At 58.7% G+C, this 18809-nt stretch overlaps 1 protein-coding gene across 1 annotated transcript in view; it reads right to left on the reverse strand.

The window, feature by feature from the left end:
• Positions 1-458: 458 nt before the first annotated feature.
• CDH22 (cadherin 22) overlaps positions 459-18809 on the reverse strand; it is a 55815-nt gene continuing 37464 nt past the window's right edge. The window contains exons 8-11 of the mRNA XM_086623016.1: positions 12039-12160; positions 11605-11722; positions 2430-2681; positions 459-997 (exon numbers count right to left, since the gene is read on the reverse strand). Of these exons, the coding sequence (XP_086479142.1) occupies positions 459-997; positions 2430-2681; positions 11605-11722; positions 12039-12160 (1031 nt within the window). The remainder of the gene's footprint in view (positions 998-2429; positions 2682-11604; positions 11723-12038; positions 12161-18809) is intronic.

Genomic DNA, 18809 nt, shown 5'->3' on the forward strand with positions numbered 1-18809 from the left:
TTAAAGAAATCAAAGCACTTCAGATGCTCCAACTCGAGTGAAAAAAACAATTTAGACAACAAAAGGCTCCTGGTTTGCTCTTCCTCTCCTAAACTGGGCTCACTGAACAGATCTATTTAAATGATAATTTGTGGGGGAGAAACCCCCTCCAAACTCTCTTGAATTAGATTTTCTCTCCTTAAATTAATGCGTAGTGCTTTAATGGAGACTGGTATTAAGGAGATGACATCGCGGCGGCTCCTCTGGGTGCTCCGGCCTCGCATGTGGGTGCAGAGACACCCCGAACAGGCAGCAGCTGCTGAGGAGCAGTCGGCCGGTGCTCCCCGACCCCTCAGCGCAGCCCCGCTCCGGCAGCCGTGGAGCCCAGCCGGAGGCATGTGCCAGCCCCTCGCGGCACCTTGTGGCGTGGAGCCCCGGTCCAGAAGGTGCCAGGAGCCTTGTGGGGGATGGCAAGACAGCTAGGACTCCTCGCCGTCCTCCTCGCCCCGGCGCCCGGCGTAGAGTGCTGCCAGCTGCCGGAAACGTGGCCCCCACCCCCCCAGGTAGGAGAAGTCCTGCTCCGAGCTGCTGGACCAGGTGTTGATGGAGCTCAGGGAGGGAACCGGGGAGTCCAAGCCCTCGAAGGCGTAGGTCTGGAACGAGTCGTAGGGCGGCACGGAGAGGTCCTCGTCCGCTTGCTCCACCTTCTTGCAGATATAGTCTCTGAACACAGAGAAGTCCAGGTCTGGGCTCTGCACCCACTGCGGCAGCGCGTGGAGCTCGGAGGCTGGGCTTCTGCCCAGGCCCCCCTCCCCTGGCCCCCCGCCTCCGTCGCCCCCTTTGATCTCACTGAAGTCGTAGAGGCTGCGCAGGGCTGACATGTCATAGGCCTCTGTGTCCTGCTCACCACCCCCTTCGTCATTGTATTTGATGACATTGTCCCTCATGTCCTCGTCATCCTCAGACGTCAGGTGGCTTTTGTGGTGCCGCTTCAGCGTGAGGATCAGAAGGACCAGCACTGGGGAAGGAAGAGACAGTCAGAAGGCGCCAGGGCTTGTGCGAGCCGCGCTCCGCGGGGGTGAGGGCAGCCCGTGCTTGGCAGCAGGTGTGGAGGCGCAGCACCCTCCGGCACGGGGAGCCCCGCGGCCGAGACTGCCGGCATGACGGCCGGTTCCTATCAGCTGGGCTCACCAAGTAGCAGCTGTGCAGTGTCCGGGCTCCAGCGCAGACCAGGAGCTTCCTTTCCTGTCTGTGCAGCACAACCGCTGAGACAGGAGGGACAGATGGATGAACGCATGGCTGGACAGACAAACGGATGGATTCTGCAGAAGATGAGTAGGAAAAGGGGGTGCACGAATCACAGCAGCAGCCAAATGTTGGGAGGGTGAATGGGAGGGTGAATGTGGAGCAGATGGCACAGAGCCTGAGCAATGAGCCGCAGCTGTGTCCTGGATCATCATCCATTCATCCTATCACCTTTAAAGCACCGATGTGCACTTTATTCATTTGGGCAATTAGGCAGAAATTTGTTTGCGCTGCATTGGAAAATGAAACCGGTGTAAAGTGCACCCTGTGGGAAAGGGTTTTCTAAATGGAGACACAGCAGGGGACGGGGAGCAGCGATGTGCCAAGGAGAGGAGACTTCACTGAACAACGTGCTGGCTTCTGCAACGTCCATCAGCCCTCAGAACCAGCTGTGAGCCCGTGCTGATGCCGGAGGGCTTTCAGCAGCAGTGTCCACCGGCTGCCCTATGCTAAACCTGAGGGCTCTGCAGCAGCCCTCTCTGAGCCCCGTCCCACGCCCACACAAGCCCACGCACCCCCTGCACCTTCACGCCGTGCCACGGCGGCCTAGCACAGGCTTGTGCCAGTGTGTCTGTAGCAACCAGCAGCACTCCCAGGGCGCAGGTCCCAACTTGGGCAACACTCTGGTTTGTGTGCACCCCAGCTCCACGTTCTGCCCACGCGCTCGTGCACCTTCTAACACTGACCGTCCTCGCGCTCCGAGGTCAGAGCACAACGCGTGCCCCATACCTGTGCCCTGCCACGCACTGGGATGCACACGCATCCCGTCTGCTGCAAGATGCCTGCTGTGAGCACGACTCGGCAGCCACCGAGCTGCTCTCGGCTCCTGCCCAGTGACACAGGGAGCAAGGCAGCAGCTCTCCAGCCTGTGCTGGGCAGCAGCCCGCCTGCCTACGCATGGGGAGCCCTGCTCTGGCTGCCCTGCTGAGCCCAGCGCACGGGAGCTGGGGCAAACACGGGAGCTGCACTGACGGTGCCGCGCTGGCACAGGGCCGGACATCCTGCCCCCACGCTGCAGCTACCAGCAAGGACTCGAGAGGCGGAGGGGCCCGCACCGTGACCACCACAACCGCCTGTGCTAGTTCGTGTGATGCGGGACAAAGAGGAGACGGGACGGGACAGGAGGGGGCCGGGCAGGCACTCACCGACCAGGATGAGGACGCAGACCAGCAGGGCGATCAGGGCGCCGGGGCTCAGCGTGGCCGATACGATGTAGGCAGTGCTGTTGCAGGACTGGATGGCCCCACTGCTGTCACAGCCGCAGACATGGATGGTCAGAGTCCCTGTGCTGCTGAGGGCCGGGGGGCCACTGTCCACCACCAAAATGGGGAGCAAGTACACATCCTGCTCCTGGCGATTGAAGCCCATTCTTTGCGTGTGCACCGCAGCTGTGTTGTCTGCAGGGAACAAGCAAACCCACAGCAAAGTCACTCCCATACACAGCCAGCAGCACTCGTCGTGAGCTTCCCACTGGCGATGAACGCTTGTGGTGCCAGTGGGCTGCTACTGCTTGTGCAGCAGTTGTTCATGCACCAGCTTCAGCAGCCACCCAAAGACAGACCTGGACCCCTCTCCTCTCCATCACAGGGGAGCTGGGTGCGAGCTCTGGGCTCCCTTGCACGGCAGCCCCTCAGCAGCCCGAACGCCTGGGGGTGGCCAGCTCCACGCCAGCACGCACCCTTCGCTGGGCGCCTCAGCGCCAGCTCGGCGTCTCACCCACCAGCATGCCCAGGGCATGGCCAACCTGACACAGGGGCAACAGCACGCGGGGGTCTGAGCCGTGCTGACAAACAACGCAGTGAGAGCAGAGAGAGGGAAAAACCCTTCCAGGAGACATTTGAGAGTGACACAGAGCGGAAATCAGGACAAAAATCTGTTGCTGAGATGGAGATCCCCCTCCTGACCCGACCTGGCCCACTCAGTCCAGAGTGGATGGGGATCTGCAGATGGCACTGAACCTGCAAGAGCAGTTACTGCTTCCAAACCCGAGAGCCACGGGGGAAGGGTCCTGCCTCAGCTGGAGTGCCAAATACCCCTAAGATCCTTTGTAACTTTTAAGGAGCAGGCAGAGCTCCTTCCAAGCCTCCCAGCTGAGCCAGCTGTCCTTCTCTCCGTCTGCTCAAACCCCACTGTTCCAGGGGCTCAGCTGGCACAGCGCAGCCCGTTACGATCCCATTAACACAGACGCTTCATGGGCCCCTCCAGGGCCCCGGCGCCAGAGACGGGCCCCGGCAGCAGCTGCGCGGGTGGGAACAGGGACTGAACATCAGCTCGGCTCCTGCTCCTGTGTGCCACTCGCTGCCAGGCAGCGCAGAGCGGGCAGGGAGGGACTGAAGAGTGGCTGAACAATTGTGGCCAGATGTCAGAAGTGGCTCCCGACTGCCTGCAGTGTTCATCTAATAAGACGCAGATTGACCCGCTCACAGCAAGGTGCTGCTGTCTGCAGACTCCTCATTGCAGCTGATTTATGCTGGACTGGCCCCTTTCTGTATCAATCAGCTCTTCGATTGGAAAAGACTCTTCTAATTCTGGCTCGTGGGCTGCCTGCCACCACGGAAATTGCCATATGGATCGGGGGCCGTGCAGGAGCACATGGGGCACGGCAGGGACAGGAAGCAGAGCAGAGGGACAGGCACATGCCGAGCCGCGGGACAGGGAGGGTGCACCAGCCAGACGGGACACCGGGCAGATCCCAGAGGTGCCACGCAGCAGCCGGGGCAGAGCAGAGCGCCGCACCCATCTCCCCTCTGGCTGTTCAGGGCTGGGGGAAACGCAGTTTGGGCACAGTCTGCCCCAACCCCAGTGCTGAGCCCTCGCCCAGCTCTGCCGATACCGATGGCAGAGGCAGCGGTGACCTGCCCACGGCACTGCTGGGACTGGCCCCAGCAAAGGCCACGCGAGGGCATGGCCAGTCTGTGCTTCACGGCAGTCTGGGGCAGGACGAGCTGGGCAACCCGCGCCCCCTGTGCTGACACGCAGGTGCAGAGGCGAAGCCCACCCAGCACCCACTGGGCACAGCTAGGTGCAGCAAGAGCGAGAGATGGGCTGTCTGTGCCCAGGGGGAGGCTGCAGCGCACGGGCTCCTGCCCAGACAGCGCTCAGCTGTCACCGTGCTAAATACCAGATTGCTGCCTCCAATCATCAGGTTTCTGGACTCAGCCCACCATAGATTTTTGTGTTGCCAGAAAACGGCCGTGTTGCTGGGGAGAGCAGAGCTTTTGAGAGCTGGGATTCCAGCATAAAGGAGACAGGGAGAAAGTAATCTCTTCCAGTTCACCTGAGAGCACAGGTCTGCCCTGCAGAGCTCAATGCGGGAACGGCAGGGACACTGGAGAGAAGAACACACCAGCCTACGACTGGAGGCTGTGCTGAATGCCACAGGGGTAATATTCAAAACCAGATCTTATTCATGCAAACAGAACTGTGCTGCAGGTCACTAGAAAAAACTCTTCCTCTGGATGTAGTATCGTTTATCCATTATGGGAATTTTCCAGGTAACCTCACTCATCCTCACTCGCAGCAGCGGACTTCAGGCAGGCAACATGCTCAAGAGCACAGAGCAGGAGACAGCAATAAGGTAAACGCTCACATGAGTCGATCCAGGGACAGTTTGCCTCCGAAGGGGGATGCTGCCCACACTGTCAGCACTCCTCCCGCAGCGCCCAGCACCGGCCCACGCTTCCCAAGTCAGATGTGAACCGGGCACAGCAGCATCGCCAGCCCATGGAGGGGACTGCCCACAGCGGAGAGCATCGTCCGCCTGTGCACATGCGTCGCCTGGGTTCTCTGTACACGAGGCAGGGACCACTGACCCTCCGCCTGGGCAGCCACCCGGTCCCACAGGACACCCGCCACCACGGCTGCGGCTCCTGGAGCAGGACGTGGCCCCGCACAAAGGCAGGTGGGCAGAGCGAGCAGGAGCAGCAGGGAGCAGCAGCCCCACAGGACGCAGGGAGGCTGACGCAAGTGGGACAGTTGGCTGGCAGCAGTCTGCTGAGAGCTGCCTATTGCCCACCAAGGATGAGCTAGGAAAGAAAATATTGTTATGCTAATCATTTTCACAAAGGTAACGAGATCTCATTTGGTGCTGCTCCCTCAGCTTGCTGCAGCAGAGCAGGGAGACATAAATAACGTCGATGGCACCATCTCAGCAAGGGGCCAGGACTGACTCCCAGCTTGCCCAGCTGAACACGAGCCTCAGGCAGCTGGATCCAGGGGAGATGATGTCACGGGACAAACGGGACAGACCCACTGGCTGTGCGCGAGCACGCTCCGGCCCTCGGCCCGGCTGGTTGCCTCCGCTGGCACCATCACACCAGTCCCATAACCCGCCCGAGCTCGTGGCCAGGTCACGGGAGGATCCTGCACACAGCCCTGTGCTCCACGTGCTGCTCAGCCCGTCTCTGGCCTGGTCTGATGAAATGCTGAGCTGGGAGCTCTCCCAGCTGCCCGGGTGGGCACCCTTTGCGCTGTGTAAGTGCAGGCGTGGCACCAGCTCCAGACCTCTCTGGAAACGCAGCAGAAGGGCAGCACCTGCCCCCTGCTTACAGCCAGCTCCAGCTCCTCTCAGGGAGGAGGACCTGCCACAAGGCTCCCTCTATTTTTAGAAACAGTCTCTAGAAATCAAGGGCAAATGCACGTGCAAGTCGCAGCGAGGCAGCCGCAACCTCAGCTCAGCTGAGACTGCGCAGGCAGCGCGCGGCACCGCCCAGCCCGCGCCTCCCAGTACGGGAAGGAGAAACGTTTTCACTGCTGAACCCACGAAGCTGAAGTAAAGCAGCCAGTACTTGAGCGTGCAGCACAATAGACGGCTCTGCTCTGAGAAACCTCAGCTCAGGAAGGGGCTGAGCTCTCGCTGGGAAACCCAAAACTCGGCACTATGGAGAGACAAAAGTTACGACTATAAAACACTATTTCAAACATCACGAAAGTACATTTTCTCTCTTGAACAGGGTGACACGAGCACTTCCTGCAGGACGGAGATCCACAGGAATTCCACGTCCGCACCCAGGACATTGACCACCAAGGCTGGACAGCTGGATCCCAGTCTGGCAGAGACCAGCCCCCTCCGGGCTCTGGGACCGCTCCAGCCCCTGCCCTGCTGCCCATCCACCATGCCCACTGCTCCCCAGCCACCTGCTTTCGCCGGCTGGTGTTTACACCCCTGTTACTTGCAAACTTCTGTGTTCCCTTCTGTGCTGCTCCAGAAAAAGCCATGCTGCCAACAGGCAGTGTAGTCTATTTGACCATAAAAGTGAAGAAAATTTTGCCCAGTGCATCCTGGAAAACACATCCAAAGCAGCCTCCTACAAAACAGCGTGATTTCTCTTGGTGCAGTTGTTTCTGTACCAGGATGTGTCTTGGTGTAGATTGTTTGTACCCACACAGCCGAGTCACTGCACGGAATTGCCAGGCAGCTCTGCCCCGCAGCAGCTTTCTGCCAAGTCCACTCTTTGAGTCGCGCAGTTGAGGAGCAGCGTTTCCCAGAAGGTGCTACTGAAATCTGAGCAGACGTTCATCTGCCGCTGTCCCGCACAGACAAGTCTGGATCTCCACACTCCTGTTTTCCTGCCCAGCCCACAGCAGGCTGCACCTTGTGCTGCGGTCACACTGCTCCAAAGGCTGCGCCGGGTGTGCTCTGAAGCTCCCAGCCAAACTGTTCACTATCATTGCCACCTTCCTAGCAAACGGACATTTTCTCCACAGGTTTCCTACGCCACCCTCCCCCTGACCATACAGTGCTGTTCTCTCGTGTCCCATCACATCACCGTGTGTGACGGATAGGGGACAGCACCTGGGGATGGAGCCACCAGACACAGCAGAAACCAGTGTGGGTCAAACGTGCGGGGACCCATCAACACTGCTGTAAGAGGAAAGTTTAGGAATGCAATATACTCTGGTTGTAGCGTATCATCACTAGGAATAATGAAATAATTAAGTCTCCCAGACTCCCTCTCCAAAGAGGCTCTTGGCAGCTTCAAAGACAGAACTAATAAATCCTTCTCATAACTCAATCTCCAACAGCACTAGGAAAGCAGAAGGGCACAAGCTACCTCCAGTTTGGATTTCGGTACCCCTGCCCTCTCCTGCCCTCCTGGGGCTGCACAAGCATCTGCCTTCCCCTTCTCCAGCAGCTCTTCTGCAGCGCCGGTGCTTGGGCACGCCAGCTCCGGGGAGGTCCGCACAGCTCCTGGCTGGGCTCACGGCCACAGTTCCGCCAGAGCTGCCTGCGGCCCCAAAGCGCTCCCCAAAAGCCACAAACCCTGACTCCAGCCCCAGGTGGGTGCAGCTGGCCGGAGAAGAATCCAATTTTCCCCTTATGCCCCTTCCTTCTCCCAAGTTCTCCAGGTGCCTGGCTGCGGCACCACTGCTGCTCCTTTACCTGCCAGCCCCCACGGAGATTCTGTGCTTTTTTCACCCGACCGTCAGATCAGCATCTGTGCTGCTCGTGCTGAAAAGAGCATCCCTGTGGGGCTGGAGGAAGCTTCCTCCATCCTGAGGCAATTCTCAAATCCTAACATTTTGCTTTTGATTGTTACAATTTTCAGATCTTCTATCAGCCATTACATGCTCTTAATGAGACCTGCAGAGAGTTCCGACATCTGCTTGCCTAGCCCTTGAGCTCTGGAGTCAGGAGCTCCATGTGTCGCTCCGTATTATCTAGCACCCCTTCCAGGTTGCTGGGCTTGGATGCTCTCTACCATCCCTTCCAACACAATTAGCATTTCTTGGAGAACATGATTTCAGGCTTTAATTGCCTTTGATCTTTCCGTAATCAACTTTCTCAGGCCAGAAAGACTCGGCAAAAGGCAAGTTAGAAGGCAGAGGATGGTGAATGCCTTTGGAATGGCACCAATTGGACCTGGGTGAGGTCAGCTTTTCCAATTCTCTCTCTTCCTTCAGGTACTTCATTTGCTGGGCATCTTCCTTCTGGATTGGGGCCGTTGTTGCCACACATGACATTAATTCCCTGTCTGATGATTTAGGAAGCGCTCGAGCCCTCCCTTGGACAGACCAAAAGCAAAGGAAAGAGAGGTATCAGTAGGAAACAGCACGCTTTCTACAAGCCTGACTCCTGCAAACCAGGTGTAATTCAGCTAAAGCATCACTGTTTGCTCGTGTATCTCCGACCGGAGCACGGGAGCCAAGGCAGCGCTGCGTGCCACGGGCAGCGGGGCTGCAGGTGTTGGCTGCAGGCGCTTCGTGAGGGCCATCGCTGCTCCGCGCGGCTGTGGCTGCAGTGGTGCCTGACCCAGCGGGGTTGGGGCACATGCCAGTGGTGATGGCACCGTGGCAGTGTTGGGCTGCAGCAGCCCTGCCCCATCACCGCTGCCGCGTGCCCGCCTACTAGCAGGTGCTGCACGAGCTCTGCATCTGATGGGCACACGCCGGCCCTTCCCTCAATCCCTGGCAGGCAGCGTTCAGCGTCCTCTCCTGCCCCCCGCGCTACCCCGCCTGCACGGCGCGGCTCTGCCCCTTAACGTTTAACTGACTCTCACTCCGGCTTTTCCAGCCTCCCGCAGGTCCGTGTTGCCAGCGAGACGCCTGTCCGAGTGGCCGCCTCCCCGCTCCCCATGCCCGCTGGGGCACTGCTGCAGCTCAGAGCCCCAGACACCCCTCTGCCAGCTCACAGCCACCCTGCTGCTGGCCGTGACCACCCCGCTGTTGGCCGTGGCCACCCAGGCTCCCCACCTTCCAGCCACCCCAGGTGCCATGGCTGGGTGCCATACCCTGCCTGATGAACTGTGATGGGGAGCGTTCCCAGGAGATGCTGGTTCCTGCCCTGCTGAGGACAAGTCACCCTCCCCAGGTGCCTCTGTTGCCTCACAGAAGCCGAGGGAAGTAGGTGCAAAGCAAAGAGAGAAGAAGGATTTAAGCAAGAGCTTAGCGAATCCATCTGTGCTGACATCCATCAGTGTCACTCTTTGGCTGCAAAAACAATATTTATAAATCACTTTTCAAAACTGGCTACAAATTTGTACAAAGAAACAGATGGGCTGGTGGTAGCAGTTTGTCACCACTGATATTTATATGGAGGAGTAAAGACAAGTGCAAGAGGGGTGAACGCAGGAGAGGGAGCGAAGGGAGGGGGCAACAGAGGATGCAGCAAAGGATCCCAGGAGAGCAGAAGGCGAAGGTGAGCACACCCGGGGCGCTCAACGGACTGGGGAGAGCGGGAGGAGGGAGAAATCAAAGGGAGATGACACCAAAACACACACACTTGAGAAATGAGGGGTGCCTCCATCTGCACCGGCAGCCGCCTCCTCTTGCTGTGGAAGGCGGCACCGCTCAGCAATTGGGAGCATCTCCAAACGCCCTGGGAATAACCCTGCAGCAACAGCATTTATTTTCCCGAGAACAGAAGGCGGGGGGTGATGGCAGCTTTTACTCATTTCATGTGGTGTTGCACCACATGCAAAGTTTGTGGGATCGTTTAGCAGGAAGGATTACCTCGTGCCACCAGAGCCTCGTCCCACTCAAGAGAGCAGCAGCTCCGGAGGAGGCGGCAGCACATGAGCCCACGTCCCGCACCCTCCAGCACCGCCAGCTCTTGGGTCGCTGCTGGCGAACCCCCGCTGCAGATCGGGTGGAGACCCTCCCGCCGCACCGGGCAGCAAAGCAGCCCCCGCTGAGCCCCAGCTCCCCCAGCCAGGTCCCTCTTGCCAGACTGGCAGAGCAGCAGCCGTGGCCCCGGGATCGCAATCCGGCCACGGCGGACAGCCAGCGCTGAAGCAGGGAGCGCGGCCCCCGGCCCTCAGAGCTCCTGGAGGGGCTTGGGCATGGAAGGAAACCAGGGCGTAGCTCAGCGTGCTCAAGCACGTTTTCATAAGGTCCTTCAGAGGAAGTGAAGGAAGTTAATCGCTGGGCGTGGGGCAAAATTTTGCAGAAGATTAAAGCTTGTTTACAGGATAAGAAGCAGAAGTCTTGTGAAAGCTGCCCCGTGAGCGCAAAGGGAGGGACTCGGGTCAGGGACAGCCACACTTTTTAGGACACAAAGCAGTATCAGTCCTTCTATGATTATGTCTGAAGCTCTTTGCTGCAAGTTCCATTTTGCCTGTCCCTAATAATGCTGAACCAAACCGGGGAAGCAGGATCTTACGTCAGCAGAAGGTTCCTCTGATAAGCTCAGAACAAACTAAATCAGACTTTTGATAGATGAAGCTGCAAAAGCAGAGAAAAAAACGGTTTAAAAAACCTCCCAAAAACTAAAGAAGCATTTCAATGTGATCTGCTGGCTTCCATCTGGGCTGGGTTCTTTGACAAGTGAGTGCGCAAATGGCTGGAGAGGATCCCAGTACCTGCAAGGGTCCCTGCTGTACTGCAATCAGCACCTAAATTCACCCAAAACACCAGTCAAAAATAGGAAGCAGCCAGATTTCCAGCCTTTCTGGATTGTTATCGTCCACACAAATGCAGCCTGACCTTGCAGTCTGCAAAGAAGCTGGGGCTCAGCCAGCAAACCCTGCGTCGCGCCCCGTCGGCTACAGCAGCAGGCAGGGATTGGGTCATGGGGGCTGCTCAGCCCAGATCGAGTCACGGGGGGTCAGGGGGGGCTGCTCAGCCCAGATCGAGTCATGGGGGGCCATGGGGGGCTGCTCAGCCCAGATCCAAGTCACAGGGGGCCATGGGGGGCTGCTCAGCCCAGAGGCGCAAAGAACCTCAGAGCTTCCCAGAGGAAAGGATGGGCCCTGCGCAGCTGTGTTTCCCAAATGAAAGGATGAGCTTTGGGAAACACAGGAATTGTGCTCCTGAGCCACCACCCAATGGGGAATCTGGCTCTGCTGGTTCCCAGACAGCCCACACTGGCCACTGGCTGGCTGCTGCACGGCCGCACTGCCTCCTGGGATTCCTGAGCTGCTTCCATTTGTCAGGGGCACAGGGGCTGCCCACCCGCACAGCAGCCCCGGGATGACTCACGCTCCAGGATTTACCTTGGAGAGGGATAAATCATAATGCTCAAACTGGGAGCCTGTTCATCTGTAAATCCACATCATCTCCTTGCCTGCAGGCAGGTTAGAGATTTCACATCAAGAACAGGACTGAGAGCCCTGAAAACATCAAAGGCTAACCAGACAGCACACGAGGAGCTTTGGGCTTGTCTGCAGCAGAGAAAAAGCCGGCAGAGCCTCCTCCGGGAAATCCAAACCACCAGCTGACCAGCCCCACCAGTTCGGGTTGGCGAGGAGCCTTGCAGGCTGCCCAACACCCTGAGCTCCATCCGGTGCAGACGGACCGCAAGCCCACAGCCCCGTCTCCCCACGGGCAGCCGTGCCACTCGACCCGGGGGCTGCGGGATGGGAAGCATGCGGCGGCGCTTACCCTTAATGTCCAGCAGAGAGAAATGGTGGTTGTTGGTGGCTTCAGGCGCCAGCGTGAAGTAGAAACGATGGCCGCTCTGAGGCTCGTCACGGTCCACAACGCTGATTGTCTGGATCAGCTATGGGGAGAATGCAGAGGTGAGCACTGGTGTGGTCCCCACAGCCCCTCCCACAGCCCCCGCTTGCAGGGTCCGGCCCTGCAGAGTGTCACCGGCTTCTGCCACTGCCGAGGATGAGCCTCTGCCCCTGCAGACAGGCTTGGCTGTAGGACACCAGCAAAGTGGCTCCCAGCGTGACAGCAGCTGCACGGGAAGACGTTCAGGCAGTGGGGAAGGATGGGCAGGCTGGTACGGGTCCGGAGCGGGCTGCTCACAGCACGAGCACGCTGCCGGTGCCAATGGAGACGCAGGAGAAGGGCAGGGGGACACCCGGTACCTGGCCTGGCTTGGCATCCTCACACACAGCAGCTTCATAGGGGGTGGCAAGCTCAGGTGGATTGTCATTCACATCCAGGATGCGGATGCGGAGAGAGGCTCTCGACACCTGTGAGTGATTATCTGAAACAAAAAAAGAAGCAGAGCTTCAGCAGGAATTGCCATCTGCTGCTAGCAGAGAGCAAACCCCCCCGTGTCTGCCCGTCCAGAGGCCATCACGGCTGCGCAGCTGCTGCCAGTGCAGAGGGCTGCACAGCACCGCACCTCTGCCCACCCGTGACACAGACCGTCCGTGGGCCGGCAGCATCCACAGGGCATCGCTCTGCCTCACCGCTGGTCAGCTCCCAAAACGCTGCTGTTGGCCTGTCCTACCCCTGGAAAAGCTGAGCTGCTGGAGCAAACCCCCACGATAAGGGTCAGTCACCAGCAATGGGCATCTGTGCTGCAGCCAGACAGCACCAAGAGGGGACAAGCAAATTCCGATGGCAGAACATCACACCCTGACTCAGATCCTCACTGTTGCAGCCCAGGGGCTGCAGCAGCAGCCAAAGCTGGGGCTGGTATCAACCAAGAGCAGGGGGCAGTGATGGAATCTGCCACGTGGACCTCCACCACAGCTGGGTGATCCGGCGCTGAACACTGAGCTGGACCCGAGCACCATCCACCCACCAGCACAGACGGGTCGCGCAGTAAGATCCCAGGTGGTCCCCTCACGCCGCACTCGCCAGCCCATGCCTCGCAGCAGCAGTGCGGGGGCTGCAGCCCACTCCCCTCCCTTGGAGCACGCGGAGCCGCTGGTGCCACTCCGGCCTCGCTCTGCACGTGGGATGGGAATGACATTTACAGCTCCGCTCGCTGCAGTGCCGCTCCATCCCACAGCACGCACAGCACCAGTACATGGAGCCCTCGCTGTAAGATTATAAATCACTCTGGAGGACCTAATGTTTTCTGAAGCACCTCAGGTGCTTCCAGAAATGAGAGCTCCCTCGTGCCCCAGCTCCTCCGTTCTGCCCAGAGGCTGCAGCTGTGGCAGACCCGATGCCTCTCTCCGCGCTGGGGCAGGAGCTCTGCTGCTGTTTGTCTATAAAATTAACGCTGGCCCCCGCAGATCAGGTGGGGGAGGACCCAGAGGAGAGGAGATTTAGTGCTGCTCCATAATTAGCAGGAACCTAAGCCCCCTCCCAAGAGCTGCCTTCACCCAGTTCTCACGTTATCGCTCCCTACGCCCGGAGCAGCTGCTCCGGTGATTAGGCGGTTGTTTTCGGGGGAGGGAGGCAGAAGTCGTGACTAAAAGCCTGGAACGATGTGTTATTTTAAAAGGCGTGTTGGTGCAGTGAAATAAACTGCAGTTGCTTTTGGGAAGAGAGGACGGGAGGGCAGCGGGGTGGGAAGGGAGCCCGGGGAGGTGGGGGGGTTCGCCTGGTGCCCACTGGGGCCACACACGAGCAGAGCAGAAGGGTTCAGATCCTGCAAGAAGGTTGGCAGCATCTTGTCACCCCTCGGGATGATGGACGACCGTCCCCTCTGCTTGGCTCTGAAGCAAGCTGGCCTTGCCCTGGAAGCACTGCCGAGAGAAAGATGAGGAAAGGCAGGAAAAGAAGGGAGAAGAAGAGCCCAGGAGAAGGAAAAGCCCAGGATCCCATCTCTTCCCCTTCCTAACCCCGACCTGGAGAAGCAGTTCCTCCCAGGATGCCCCACGGTGCCCGAGCTGGCTGTGAGCTGGCGCTGATCCCAGCGCTGCCAAACTCTGTGCAGGACCTGCCGGCACGGCGCGTGCTGCGGCGGCTCTGCGGGCCGGGTCGGGACGCGCGGATGAGCCAAGCACGGCAGCATCCCATTGAGGTCACCTCTTGGCCTCATTGGGAGGGATGCGATCCGCGTACTCAGAGCTGGGCACAGACGCAGGTCCGGGCTCTCCCGCAGCCGCTGGCAGTGCTTTATGCCATGCACTTGAGCGGGGTCGTCCCTGCGCCCCGGCACAGTGCCGAGGAGCCGCGCTGACCCCTCTGCCAGAGCCATCACTAACATCGCGCTCCCCTGTGCGCAGCTCACAGCACAGTTGTCCTCTCCAAATGCACTGCCATCAAAAAGCTCTCCTGTGCCCTCTCCGAAGCGGCTGAAGCCCAAGGCTCACGCTCAGTCCCGGCTCAGTGACAGGGTGAAAATGTGCCATCCCAGGAATGTCAGGGTTAGAGATGCAACCACTGCATCGTTGTCTGCCCTTCCAGCGACACACACATCAGCTGCTTTTTGTGCTGGCTGTACCACGGTCTATTTGAAGGCTCCTGTACTGGGTTTGCATGGCAAGGTGTTGGTAGCCGGGGGGCTACAGGGGTGGCTTCCGTGAGAAGCTGCCAGGAGCTTCCCCCATGTCCAACAGAGCCAATGCCAGTCGGCTCCAAGGTGGACTCACCGCTGGCCAGGGCTGAGCCCGTCAGCAGCAGTGGTAGTGCTCTGTGACAACGTATTTAAGAAGGTGAAAAATCCAGCAGCAGAGAGAGAATATGTGACAGAACCAGCCCTGCAGACACCCAGGTCAGGGAAGAAGGAGGGGCAGGAGGTGCTCCAGGAGCAGGGATTCCTCTGCAGCCCGTGGTGAAGACCATGCTGAGGCAGGCTGTCCTGCAGCCCACAGAGGTCCATGGTGGAGCAGAGATCCACATGCAGCCCAAGGAGGATCCCACACCTGAGCAGGTGGATGCCCAAAGGAGGCTGGGACCCCGTGAGAAGCCTGTGTGGAAGCAGGCTCCTGGCAGGACCTGTGACCCCATGGGGGACCCATGCTGGGAGCCGTCTGTTCCTGAAGGACTGCACCCCACCAGAGGGACCCACGCTGGAGCCGTTTGTGAAGAACTGCAGCACGTGGGAAGGACTCATGTTGGAGAAGTTGTGGAGGACTGTCTCCTGTGAGAGGGACCCCATGCTGGAGCAGGGGAAGAGTGTGAGGAGTCCTCCTCCTGAGGAGGAAGGAGCCGCAGAAACGACATATGATGAACCGACCACAAGCCCCATTCCCTGACCCCCTGTGCTGAGGCAGGGAGGAGGTAGAGAATTTGGGAATAAAGTTAAGCCCAGGAAGAAGGGAGGGGTTTTTAAGATTTGGTTTTATTTCTCATTATCCTACTTGTGATTTGACTGGTAATAAATTAAATTAACTTTTCGCCAAGTCGAGTCCATTTTGCCTGTGACGGTAACTGGTGAGTGATCCCTCCCTGCCTGTGTCTCAACCCATAAGCCTTTCCTTACATTTTCCCTGTTCCAGCTGAGGAGGGGGACTGATGGAGAGGCGTTGGTGGGCACCCGGCATCCAGCCAGGATCAACCCACCACAGTTCTTCAAATGCTTTCTTTATCAACCTCCCTCTCTCTTTGAGCCAGCACCCAGGCTTATGGGGGGAAAGTATGAAAAATGGTTGGATGTATTTGAAAAAAAAAATAATTCTCCAAACCATCTCTGAAATATGTTTTCTGTAACTTGTGTGGCATAAACTGAATTTGTGATGGTCAGAAGTGCAAATAAGATTGCTGGAGCACCTCTGTGACGGAAGGCACGATGCTCCTGACTAACGCAGGCTTCGCATCCACAGAGCCAACAGCTCTGACCCGTGCATCCTCCGCCTCCGTCCTGTGCTCCGGCAGAAGGAACTGCTCGGCAGGCACCCACCGCGGCAGGAGCAGCAGCAGAGTGTGGGGGGTGACAGCTGTGGGGGGGTGCGGACAGGTGCCCTGGAAGGGCTCTGTGAGCAGCCCCCAGCCAGCGCCCAGGGGGGAGGGCTGTGCGTGCCTGGCCGGGTGCGACTGGGGAGGGAAAAAGTCATCTTCCATTGCAGCATCTCTCCTCAGTACTCCAGCTCCGCTGACTGACATGCAAATTAGTTTAATTATTTCTTCTTCTGAAATAAATTATATTTTGCAGTGGCTGCAATATGTTGTGTCAGGCAAAATTACATTCAATATTTTTAAACTAATTGATGTCAGCCTTGAGAAAACCTGATTGACAGCAGTGAGGAAACTAGGCTGCTACCTAAACGCTTTCCTAAATTAAAATTAAACATGCCGTTTTTCCGCATTTCCTCCAGGAGTTGGAACGCTATTAATCTGAGAAGACTGAGGAAAGAGACATGGAATGTACACAGAGCAAGGGGGAGATGCTGGAGAGGTGCGGTACGGCAGCTCCAGGCCGATGACTGGCAGCTGCCTTCACCAACATGGGTGGAATTATTTCCGAGATGCTGGAGCGTGCTGGGGGCGGAGAACAGAGTTCTGCCCCTCACTGCCACGTTGCAGCATCCGCGCTTTGCTCAGCGCTGCAAACAGCGCAGCTCAGGACAAGCAGCGAGCGCAGCCCGGAGCCCCCGTGCCCAGGTGCCCTCAGTTGGCAGCGCTGCCCAGGGACAGCCAGTGCCCTGGCTTGGAGCAGGAGAAGGCTACGTCCTGCTGCATGGTGACAGTGAGGCCAAGACTCAAATGCTCCAGCTGAATCTTCAGCCACACCCCAAAGTATTTTTTCTTAATTTAATTAACCATGAGAGTAATCTGAACAGGATGATATTCTTGTCTTAATTTTCAGATGCAACACACCACCAACCTGCCCTCTCCCCGGGTTCCCAGACAGCCAACGACCCGCTGGGCTGACACCGGGCAGCTCTCTGCAACTGCCCTCCACCACCGGCAGCTTTGCAGTGGGCACTCACAGCACGGGGAAGGGGCTGCTGAAGAGCTCGGCCACCCCTGCCGCAGCGGGAAGGGAGGGGACCCGCAGTCACTGCTGCGCTGGGATCCAGTCCCGGCCCCTCCAGATCTCGCCCAAGCTCACAATAAAGCACACCCGAAGCTCTGCTGTGAAGCTCCAAATCCAACCACCACTGAGGCACACGTACCACTGGCACTCCTGCTGCGCACGCAGCCACGGAGCGGTGCCACACGCAGAAAGCTGCTCTGCAGCTGTCCAGGGCTCTGCAGCTCAGTTTGAGGAACACCCAGGGGACCGCGGGGCTGCCCTCTGCGGCTGCGGCGCTGGGGAACATGGCTCACAAACGCTGCCGGGCGCAGCGCAGACCCGCTCTCTTCTGCCTCTAGACCAAATTGGTACAGTACTGAATTCAAAGTCTTTACTCTAGTAGGGAAGCCAGAACAGGCAGGGGTGGAGTTTACTCCTCACTATCTCGACAAATTGGGAGAACAAAACACAGATTAGAAGAACGGGACCGGCCAGTGCTTTCCAGCACTCGCGCCATGGCTGCGGAGCACAGGGTGGTTTCGTGGATGTTGGCACAGCTGACGGACTGCAGAGCGGAGAGCTGATGGCAAGGACAGAGCAGGGGGATGCCGGGGGTACAGCAGAGAGCTGATGGCAAGGACAGAGCAGGAGGATGCTGGGGTACAGCGCAGTGCTGATGGCAAGGACAGAGCAGGGGAATGCTGGGGGTACAGTGGAGCGCTGATGGCAAGGACAGAGCAGGGGGATGCCGGGGTACGGCTTGTCAGACACAGGCAGCTACATCAGAGGCTGGAGCTGAAAGCCTGGCTCCCAGCTGCGGGGAAGCAAAGCGGAAGCAGCAGTTAAGCCAAGTAACATATAAATGGCTCTCACCTCTCCTGAGTCCTGCCCGAGCTCAGCAGCATGAGAGTCATTAAATCGCATCCAAACACAATACCCTGATTAAAGCCAGTCTCCAGCAGGAAGATTTATCATCTCAATTACCAGCAGTGGACACAGCAGTCAAGGCCTCATCATTTTACATGAGCAAAGAGGAAAACAGGAAGAGAATCACTAATATTAGCCTAAGGAAGGTAAACAGCTTGCGAGCGACATGAAGATTTATCTCTGGAAACGCTTGGCCTGCTCCCAGGCCAGATCTGCTGAATTGCCCCCGTGCCTCCTGCTGCCACTGCACTGCAGGGCCAAACCCTCTGCCGGTCACTGCCTGGCCGAGGCAGCTTGCGCCCAGGAGCACCGTTCCGCGGGGGAGAGCTGCCCCTCCTCTGCCTCCAGCAGTGGCCCAGGAGCCTCGCCAGGGCAGCCGGCCACCTTCTGCAGCTTTTCCGGCTGCTCCCCAGACACGACACGCTGTCTTTGGCTATCGGGAGGTGGGGTGGCGCTCCCAGACACAGGGAGCTCCCAAAGGCAGGGGGACAGATCCTGCACCAACTGCTCACCCCGAAGCCCGGCTGCCTGCGGGAACCAGTGTGGCTGGCGGGCAAGCCTTCCATCTGCTGCCTCCTGGGAACGCAGCTGGGGACGGCCCTGCCAGCAGGCAGCGCGGAGGACCACTCGGAGGGCAAACCTCGGTGCAATGTGCCCCAGGCCGAGTGCCCATGCGCTGCAGGAATCGAGCAGACACAGCTTCCCACCCCCCAGCCTCGACAAGCTGGGGCACCAGGCATGAGCCCGGGGAAGTGGGATGCCTGGTGGGCACGCTCCGCTCCTTCTGCAAAGTTTACATCTCACTGGGGAATGAGGAAGGATATTTTACTGCCTGCCTCTGCCAGAGCCAGTACCGTCCTGCCCAGCCGTGTGGCAGACCCCATGGCGGCCGGCTGCAACCCATGTGCCCACGGCGAACACCACAGAGCCCCACCAGCTCCCCTGGCCACAGACACCTGTGTGCCAGGAACTGCCGCGCTGGACGCGCCAACGCCAGCGCAGAGGCTCGCAGCCACCCTGTGTGCCACACTCACGCTGCTGCGGCTGATGCCACTCACAACCCCTCTATCACTTGGAAGGCTCTACCTTTACAACTGCCCTTTCCGCCAGAGGATTCAGACATAAA

Source organism: Tauraco erythrolophus, chromosome 18, assembly GCF_009769465.1.
Source record: "Tauraco erythrolophus isolate bTauEry1 chromosome 18, bTauEry1.pri, whole genome shotgun sequence".
NCBI classification, from domain to species: domain Eukaryota; kingdom Metazoa; phylum Chordata; class Aves; order Musophagiformes; family Musophagidae; genus Tauraco; species Tauraco erythrolophus.